General features: G+C 45.0%; 1 protein-coding gene across 4 annotated transcripts in view; it reads left to right on the top strand.

The window, feature by feature from the left end:
- Positions 1-457: 457 nt before the first annotated feature.
- SEPTIN6 (septin 6) overlaps positions 458-10,428 on the top strand; it is a 47,991-nt gene continuing 38,020 nt past the window's right edge. For 2 of the 4 annotated variants that reach the window (XM_067548164.1, XM_067548165.1), the window contains exons 1-2: positions 463-768; positions 9,495-9,609. In XM_067548164.1, the coding sequence (XP_067404265.1) occupies positions 739-768; positions 9,495-9,609 (145 nt within the window). In that variant the 5' untranslated portion in view covers positions 463-738. Of the gene's footprint in view, positions 769-9,494; positions 9,610-10,428 lie in introns of all 4 variants that reach the window. The other 2 variants (XM_067548163.1, XM_067548162.1) reach the window with 2 other exon arrangements.

Genomic DNA, 10,428 nt, shown 5'->3' with positions numbered 1-10,428 from the left:
TTCTTGCGGATAGGATGTGGATACAACATTTGCAGGGCTCCAGCAATCCGGGCCGTGCGGCAGGGTCAGCCGTGAGCGGGGTGCGCGTACCCGGCTCCCAGCAGCAGTGCAGGGCTGAGAAGGGGGCTGCATGGCCCAGGGCCACGCAGGACTGCCAGGGGCAGTGTGCACCCACCTCCGGGCAAGTGGGTGGTGAAGGAGGCATGCACCCCTCCCGCTGGGAGGGTGGGTAGCGCTGCAGAGGGGGGTGGTGCGGCCTGGGGCAGTGTCGGGGGGGTGCATCCCCCCCCCGTGCACGGCTGAAGCTGGCTGGGTGTATGCAAGGTGCGGCTGCGAGGTGCCTTCCTCTCCCCCCCCCCCCCCAGGGCGATGCGGGGCTCGAACCCCCCACCCCAGGCTCGCGCGGGCAGCTCAGCCGCCCAGATACATTGTAGCCGAGCGCTCGCACACGGCTCGGACCGCACCATTCCGTGGCCCGGGGGGGGGCGAGGTTCAGCAGCTGCCCCTTCGGGGCGCGCAGCGGGGAGGAGCTGGGCCAGAGCCGGGCCGTGACCGCGCGGGGGGCCAGCCAGGCAGGGGGGCCGCGGTCGCGCTGCCGGGGGCGGCAGGTGCGGGGCGCGGCGCCGCGGCTCCCCCTCCTCTCTCCCCCCCGGCCGCAGTGGCGCGGTCCCGGTGTAACACAGGCTCCCCGGCGCGCGAGGGGGAGTTTCCTGTTTGGCTGCTGGCGGCGGCGGGGCCATGGCGGCGACCGAGATCGCGCGGCAGGTGGTGAGCGGCGAGCGCGGGGCCGGGCTGCTCCGGCTGCCCGGCCGGGTTTGGGGCTGGCGGGGTGGGGCTCCGGCCGGGCCGGGCCCCGGGGATGCAGGGCGGGGGCTCGGCTGGCGGCGCGGGAGGGAGGGAGGGAGCCGCCCGCCCGGTGGAGCGATGCTGGGGCGTTGCCGAATGAATGGCGGCCCCGGAGCCCGGGCTGCCCGGCGGCCGAGGCGCGGTGCTGGAAACGGTGCGGCTCCCTCCCTGGCCCCGCGGGGCCCGCACGTCCCCGCTGCCGCAGGCGCAAAGTTTGCAGGCAAGCGCTGGGTAGCTCGCATCGCCTCCCCCGCCCGCCCGCCCGCTCGGGCTTTCCGGGGGTGCGGGGCTCTGCTGCTTTTCGCAGCTCATCTGCTTCTGCCGTAAGCCGTTCGCTGTGTCCCTGCGACAGCCAAAGGGACTCGTACCCCAGCTAGGACAGCGGGGGTCCATGGTGAGGGTGCTCCCCGGGTGCTGGGGAGCCCTGGGTGCAGATCCGTGCATGGCCGCAGAGCCTGGATAAGTCACTGGGCTTCACTTCCCCCTTTGCAAAGATGCTGATCGCACCTCCCTGCCGTACAGAGGGAGGGTGACGTTACCTACGATGCTGTGTAAGGTCCTCCAAGTGCGTGCAACAGAGAGATGGAGGCGGGGGAAGGGTCCTTGTAAACCCACCCGCTGCTGACCATGAGAGTGAGGGAGGCTGATGCAGCTAGTACATCCTATGGCTTCAGGCTGTGCCTGCACACCACTTTGGGGCCCGGCAACCCACTTGGGCTACGGAGGCTTGTGTTAGCGCTCTAGAAATAGCCATAGCCGTGCATGCAGCGCTGTGAGGTTGTGGCTTGGGCTGTGGCGCCTAGGGAGGGAGATGGCCTGTAGAGCCCACACGGTATCTTCAGAGTGCTGTCTGTATGGCTGTTTCTATCACAAGCCCCACTAGCCCACGTCTGTTGCCCTGGGCCGGGAGGTTCGTTCCCACAGGCTCCAAAACACTGTGTGGACATCTCTTAGGGTTAGACAGGCAAGGCCTATGAGGCCATCTGGAAGGTTAGTGTAGTATATTACAAACAAGGAATATCCTTGGTCCATTCTGTGGTTATTTAAAAAAAACCTCTGTCGTTTTATGTCTAAAACTTGGCGTTCGTAGAGTTGCACTGTCCCTAACTCACCCTGTCATGACTAGATGCTGCATTTATCTAATCCTGGATCAAAAGGCCTCCCAGAAAATTGACTGGTGCTAAATCCATCATAAATGCAGTAGGAATTAACCTTAACACTTGGAGGATTAGGGACGTTAACAAGTTTTTTTGTTTACATCTAATAATAATGAGAGTCTTGTGCAGCTTCTATTGCTGTAAATTCTTGCTTACTTGGTATTATTTCTCATCTGTAAAGAGCCATCATGTATCATTTTTGTTCTTTGCTTCTTAACTGCTCACTTTGTTAATAGAGTTCTGAATCTTTCCTGTATTGCAGACATTAGGACACAAATAAGGCTCTTCCGTCCTAGTCTATCCTGGGCTGCTCTTGGCGTGACCCTGTGTTGTTAAGTTCCATACATTTTCCCTTTCTGAGTAGTGTTCAATGGAAGGGTTCCTTTGTTTAACTTCTTTTGCATGTTCCTCCAGCTGCTCATGGCACACCTGCTCTGCTCTGGCTTCATTCATAGCACGTGTCCCAAATATTTCCATCTCCTTTTCTGGATAACTCTAGATACCAGGGGTTGTGGAAAACCGATGAATCTCTGCATTTGTTACAAATTAATTCCATTTAATACCTAGTATTTTTCTGTGGTATTTACTTTTGAAGGTATTTAGACATTTATCCGTACTTTTGGCAGATTTCCAGCTTTTGTATCCATATGTTAAGGTGGAAATAACATTTGAGTTGAATATCCATAGCATGGTTTCTAAGCTGTCCATTTTCGATGACCAAATCTTGGTTAAACTAATGATTACGGCTGCTACCTTGCCAGTTGGTGATGTTATTTCCTTCTGGACTTTCCCCTTGGCATATTGTTATGGTATGAAAATTGCCACACTTCTTGTATTTCTTTGCCTTTGAAAATAAATTCAGCATTGAATTCTCATACCTTGATGCTGTCCAGGACTATTAAATCTGCATTATTAACTCAATGAGAACTGTCATATGGCATGGCAAGGTAGACAGCTAGCTATTTACATCGTGTAATTAAAAATAAAAGAAGTTATTTTAGACAGACAAAAATGAGTGCACCACAAACTGAACATGTCTTTATCCTGATAGATGACTCATGTTGCTTTAGGCACTGAGTTGAGGTGGTGGTTTGTTGTGCAGTCAGTCGTAGCACGGTGGAGAGCATTGTTATCTTTGTTGAGAGCAGCTTAAATTGTATAAGACAGGCAGGGGCTGCATGGCACCAGGGATTTGTTGTGGGGATACATAACCTTTTATATCCCTATGTTGTCACTTGGATATCAGCCCTGGTCAGTAGTAATGGAAAATGATTACCATTTTTAATGGCTGTTGAGTGGTCTATAGGAAGTGAGTGTGGTATCGAACAGTTTTCCAGGGAACATGTATCCACAGCACAAAAATGATAGCTGTTGTTGTCAGCCTCTGCTGAGATGCAGGGAATGAACTCCTCCTTTACCTCTGGAGGGCAGTTCTTTCTGCTCATAGTTGAGGCATATTAGCAGGGCAGTGCAGGGCAGAAAAGATTCTGCTACGTTCTCTGTAGATGAATAGGGTGCAAGTCTCAGCTGTTGTGCTTCTGGCATCTTTCGTGAGCAGTAAAGTCCTGATCCTGCAAGTTGATCATCATGGGCAAAAGCCTAATGCCCACATGGGGCCCATCTGAAATTGGTGGGGCTCTGTTTGGATGAAAGGGTTCATGGCTGGGGTGGGGGAGGTCAGCTTACAGGATCAGGGTCTAGAGTTGCGTAGAAAGCTCTCTATATGTAATTTATATAGTAAGATTGAAAGTATTGGGAGGAGGGGAGCTGAATGTTATTCTTATTCTTTTTTTTTTTTTTTTTGGTTGAGGGAATTTTTCCTGGGAAAATATCCAAATAGCCTGACATCTCTGCAGCCCTTGGCAAAGGCATCAAGAAGCGTTAGCAATGAAGCTGTCAGAGTCTGAAATTCCAGAAGCACTTGACTGTTCTTGGATGTTGACTGGATGATCAGTGCAATCAGTTTAAAGAGGAGACTGCCATCGTTTCTTCTTGGTGAATTCAAAACCACCTTTTTTTTATATCAACCTACTGATTTATTAAGTAAAAACTGGGAAAGAAAAAGAAACATGAAGCCCTTTTCCTCCACAAGTGTAATGCAGGGATCTGAAGTAGAGATATTTACACTATCCACGGGGGATTTCTGTCATTGCAAACAAGAACCACACACTTGTACAGGTCATAAGTAGTCAGTAAAAGTATTATTTTAGTCTGTCTTCTGATCAGAGCCAACAGAATCTTGTCTCCAGGAAGTGAAGTTGCTTCAGCATTCTTCAAGCTTAAAGATGAAGTGAAAATCTTTTTATCTGTTAAACCCTGAATTCTGGGTACTGTGTGTTCTGCAGCTTTAAGTCTGACTCCTAAAGCAGTTCAGGGGACAGAACAGTTGTTGTAGGAAGAACAGGGAACCCTTGATTTGTGTCTTGATCTTGGTTGTTTTTTTTCCCCACCAGCCACTTAAAGTGATAAGAATGTTAGTCTAGTCCAATTTTCTGTGAACACAACGTAGGTTGTTACCTCCATTTGACCCGAGCGGCTAGCCAAAAATTTGGGGTGTAGTAGGTTGTTCTTGTTGTAAGTAGAAGTTAGTGATAATTAGGTATTTCTTTGATGCAGTTTTTTTATTTACAAAGAATTTACAGAGTCATGTGTCTCTGAACACAGAAGGAATCAAAGAGCAGGAAAGAGCTGCTTTTACTTAACAGCACCGAGAACATTCTTTTCAATCTGTACCCCAACTCAAAAAATCTCTCCCTAGATATCTTGTAGGGTCATACACTGTGTTTTCTGCTGCTCCTTCAGGCTGTCTCGGGGACTCTCTGATCCTCTGTGTTCTGCTTTCCCTCACACATGCACCTATCCAAAACAATACCCCATAAAAGCTCCTGATCTGATTCACATACTCCTTTTGATTTAGGTGAGGGCTTATCCTTACAGTTATGTTAATTAAATGGCATGTTCACACCTATCAATCTCAATGAGGTTTTAACTCAACCCATAACAAGGTTTCACCCAGCTCATAACATTTGCAACTTCCTCTGCAATTTTTGTGTCTAAACAAACTTATCATTTAAAAGTCACTAGAGGGATTCTGTTAATGATTGGAATCTGAAATAAAAATTCTCACTGGAAAAAAACCCACCATGTTGCAAGCACTAAACATCAATAAACAAAGAAAACTAGCCTTCTTCTAACAGTAGATGCAGAGAAGGTATTTTATAGGATTCCCTAGAATTATCTTTTTGTAGCACATAAGAAATTTAATTTTGGACATCAGTTTAAACTTCCATCAAATTGTTCCACAGTTCTTCAAGTCAAGTGCATTCCTGTGTCTGAACAGCTGTCAGCTGGAGGCTTTCTCCAGTATAGGTTCCAAAGACAGAAAACAAAAAGTATTAACTTCCCCAACTGGAAATTCTCTAACTGGATAGCTGTAATCTAATATGTTTACAAGTAGTTACATTTTACAGAAACTCTTAAACAGTCCCACATAGCAAGGCATATTTCTCTCCTTTCATTAATTTAAATCTGACTTATGGCAAAGACATTTTGCTCCTTCTAGAGATCAGACAGCATCCTATCCTATATAAATATGGAAAAAGGCAATCTGGTATAGTGTCAGTACTCTCACTGACTTTTTGGATATGTGGGCGAACAGATTTTTCTTCAGCACACAAAGTACTAACTTTAAAACATGGGATGCTCATTGTAGACTCTTTTTCCCCCCCAGGGCATAACATTATTGAACTCTGAATAGCTCACTAAATTTAATCTACCTTGTTGGGACTTCTGTGTGTACTTGCAAGTTAAGACACTTTCTAGCCACAGTTAATAAAGGAAGAACTTCTTAGAAGAAACAGTCAGATAGTGACCTTACCCAAATAAGCTCTTATTTGTACCTGAAGTTTTTGGGTAACTTCTTTGTTGAGAAACACTGGAAAATGTGTACCCCGGGTTTTACATCCCAGACTCTACCTTAAAATTCTTACAAAAGGGCAGTCCAGGGCAGACAGCTCTTGAGTACGGACGTCTTTGTCGCACATCCAAGCAAATGCAGCACAAAATACTGCACAGATTGAAATATTTTAATTTTGTTTGAAACTGAAGGAATTCAGAGCTGCATTTAAGCACTCAGTGTGATTCGTCACCCTCACACATATGCTGTTTATGATGTAGACATTACATAGAGCAAAATTCAGAATATTGAGCCACCTTTTTGTACATTGAGGTCCTGGTTCTGAAAATGTGCATGTGCATAAGTGGGCTGTGGGCCGGCAGAACATTTTTGGCCCATGAGTCTCCTCTTCCCCTGGATTTTCTCGTTGCTGATGATTTTCTGATATGCCCCAAGCAGCCTGACTCTAAACCATTCCTTTCCAATACATTTCACTGCTTCTTATCTCTCAACTTGTGGACTAAAGTGCTGAGGAAAATTAGTGGAGCTTGCTTAGGTGAACTTCACTGTATTTCATAGTGATGGTCTTCATTGTATGACTGTTCTATTTCCATATTTCAGGGCTGTTTATCTTTGACTGTCCTTCTTTAGCAGCGTATAGCAGCTTGATAGGCCAAGTTATTTTTACATAGTCTGTGTGCTTTATTGTGGAGATTAACGTAGTGTGATTAAAAATCAGTTATTTCCACAGTATTTGCTGCATTGTCTGTAACGGATGTGCAGTGTGGTTTAACAGCATTTTAAAACCACAGGTGACTAGAGAAGAGAGAACAGGAAGTGAATTGTAGGTAGAGTTCTACTTGGTGAAATATGCTTTGCCTCTTGTTTCTTTTGGACAAACTTAAAATTTTGTTCCATCTGCCACCCATTTATATTTAGGGGTGAAGAGAGAAAATATGTTCTGAATGAGAGCCCACACTTCCTCCCACATTTCCTGTAGCAAATCAGGTTGGATTTTTAAAGTTTCAGTGTTTTAGGTAATATTCCAGCACTGCAGATTTAAGACTTGGTACTGAAAAGACACTTGATATGTCTCCCTGTCTCTAGTTAGAATACTGTGTCTGATTCCTTTTCTGTTGCTTATGTTAGTGTTCATCAGTGAGATGTTTCTACTAGGGTACTGAGGTAGTGATGCACACTTATTGGAGACAAATCAATGCCAGAGAATATTCTGTTGGTTTTTATCTTAGCATGTTTTAATTTATGCTTGCAAAGACTGTGTATATTGCAGCCTGATTCACCTCTTCTTCCTTCTGTGTACAATATCATCTAATTGTTGCTCTTTCTGAATTATTAGAATGCAGCGCTGCATACTCAGAAGGCCTTTGAGATAAACAATAAAATAAAATAAAATCCCTTGGGTGACTAGAATGCATTCCTCTTATAAACATGTGATTTGGAGGCCAGGTGCTTTGGAATACATCAGGCACCATATTTGGTGAACATGTTGGCAGGAGGAAGCAGACTCGCACACAAAATATGGCTGGGGGAGCATATTTACACATAACAAGGCTGTAAATATGGCTAATGGCTGGAGTGTATGTGGAGCCTCAGATTAAAAAAAAAGTAATAACATCCAGGTTGTAGTCTATTCCAAATGCATTTCTTGATAGCATCTTCCCTGTTCTAAAATATATTTTAGTTCAATGAAAACAATTTTTATGGCCTTTTAAAGAAGGATTTTAGATATGAAAAGATATAAATCTAGAAGGCTAAAAACAAGTGACATTGATGCACTCTTACACACTGGTATTGGCCTCCTGTTTACTGTAATACTTCCAACAAACTAATGATGCATTTTAAAATGTCGAATGTGAATTTCTTTGCACTGGAGATGGAAATGCCTTATTTAGAGAGGTGCCTTGAATGAGGGAAATGTCATCGTGGGTGAAAAACTGCTCTTGCTCTCACATTTGCATGCAGACAGATGAGATTAGCACTGAAATACAATTCTGGATGAGTCATACTGTGAATATGAACCTTTGCATATACTTTGGGTATCTTTGTGCAGATTTCTAGCTTGTCTCCACAACGACCAGTCATAAGTTAACCTTTGTGCTCTAGCCAGGTGAACGTTTCTAAAAAGCTGGCAGCGAGGAGTAAACCTCCTGTTTGCAGCTCTGTGTACCTGGGATGAGATGGGGATGGGTAATCCTTTTTGTTCCCAGCAGTGGAAGGGGGACCACAGCCCCATTTCTCTCTCTTATGGGCAGGAGTCGGAGTAAGGAGCTGCGTCCTTTCTTTTGCACTCCTAAAGGCCCTCTGCTGACGCGCCTGAGCTCTTGCGTTGCTGTTGTTCGTTTGTATTGCGGCAGTGCGTTTGTGGCCCAGGAGCAGATAGAACCTTTGGGCAGCCTTGCTCCCGCATTGTAACCAGCTGACCCAGTGGATAACTTGGAGTTGCTGCTGTTTGAAGGTCTCATCTGGGTTTGACCCAGAGCAGCCATGCGGGGATTTAATTACTGCCAGATGTACGGGGGAGGTGAGGAGCCACTGTCAACGTAGGGGTCTCTGCATCTAGGGTTTGAGATTTTCCTTCTCCACAGATCCCCATGATTGACATGCAGCACCGCGCATGTCTCAAAACCTCTTCCATCTGAGAGGACTAGTAGCATTTAGAAACGTGTTCAACTCATGGAATTTTCCTGGACAGTCAGTTGCATCTTGTGGATAAACATGCTGGAGGGTACATGGTCTGCCAACAAACACTGATTCTGTATGGTATCGGCTGTGGCTTGGACGATAGCAATCCCAGAAACATAATATGTAGAGATGGAAAAGATCTGTTCGGTCACCTAGTCCATCTACCTGCCATGTGGGTTTATTTCTTATTGGTCCTTGCCATGATGGCAAACGTGTGTTTTCCTATCGCTAATTGTCATTATTAGGGTTTTACTGAGCTCCAGTCTGTTAACTAGGATGTTTGCATTTTGCAACAATACAGAAAACGTTGCCATGTTCAACAGCTCCCGGTTTAGGTTGTGTTGGCTGCAGCTGTTACGATATTTACTTTACAGTTACATTGTGTTTTCAGTTTTCTGATTATTGGGTATGGTTACAACTTTGTTACTAATTCTTTCTAGCCATCAAGTTCTATTGACATGGTATTACAAAATAGCCATAATTACTGATGATTAACTTCTGTTTTCCAGAGGAGGGCATGTGTGTTGCTTCTAATATAAGGAAAGTCTTGAGTATTCTGTGCATCAAATATTTAATAATTATAAATAAACTGTATACACACACAACTGCAGCTGTTTATACATAGTTCTGTAATATATTTCTGTGGCAAAGCAACTTTGCCATGCAAGTAAGAATCAGGTATTTTGTTTGCATTATCTGCAGACATTTATTAATCAGTGGGGGAAATATACTGACAAGAACCAAAGATTTACAATATATACAGATCTGTTTTTGGACTGTTCAGCAGAAGGAAGAAGTGACGCATTTATCTTGGGAGGTCTTAAAAAGCGTGTGTCATTTTAGAGTGTTGTACTTAGAAGTAACCTTTCAAAATGTGTTTTAAATTGTTCCAGGGTGAAGGCTGCCGTACAGTCCCTCTTTCTGGACATGTAGGATTTGACAGTTTGCCTGACCAGCTGGTTAATAAGTCAGTTAACCATGGCTTCTGTTTCAACATCCTGTGTGTGGGTGAGTATTTCCATTTTGGGAGATTCTATTGCTGAACAAGGCTGCTCCGCAGCCTGAAGTCACATGTAGGTAATCAGGTTAGCAAGGTAGCTTTGATTTATTCAGAAAGCAATTTTTTTAGTCATGTGATCCATTTACAGTAACTAAATGAGATTTACTGGCACTCTGAGAAGTCTGCTGCAGAAGTCATGGGGAAATGTAATGTGGAATTCTACTGAGCAATAAACTGGAAATTATTTCTAAGATCCCTGGCTTTTTTTTGGGGGGGGGTGACTTTTTAAAAAAAATTATTTTAATGCAACTTTTTTAGTAGGAAATAAGCTGCTCACATCAAATAATTTGATATGAAGCCTTCTTTGATCACACACTGGATTGCCATTATTTAAGAATGTTCTTTTGTTGTTTTTTCTTCCCCTATTCACTTTTCTTCTGTGCTTTTGTCTGTGCACATGGGTGTGTTTGCAGGGGAGGTAAGTTTCATGTCTGGACCATGTTTTGTGTATCTGATCATTGCCCAAGCTACTCTCATACAGCTCTGTCAGGGTACCTCAGTCATGGTATGCGGTTACGGTATGATTTTATATCTTATCACCATAGTATCTGATGGAGTCCATACCATCTTTCATGGGATTACAGCGCCAAGTGGCCCTTTCTTAGCACAGGGTGAAAACGGTACAAAATTAGGTACTGGTTTCACAGTGTGGATAAACGCTCTTTAATGCCTAGTGGAACAAGACTACCAAACTTCTGCTGACTGTGATCTAAGCCCAGCCTCCAGAGGTGAAATAAGTGTGTTAGCTGCTGCCGCTGTTCCAGGTA

The sequence above is a fragment of the Emydura macquarii genome, unplaced genomic scaffold (assembly GCF_026122565.2).
Source record: "Emydura macquarii macquarii isolate MOO-44397 ecotype Brisbane River unplaced genomic scaffold, CSIRO-AGI_Emac_v2 contig_1253, whole genome shotgun sequence".
NCBI lineage: Eukaryota > Metazoa > Chordata > Testudines > Chelidae > Emydura > Emydura macquarii.
This window is presented reverse-complemented; position numbering and strand designations above follow the sequence as displayed.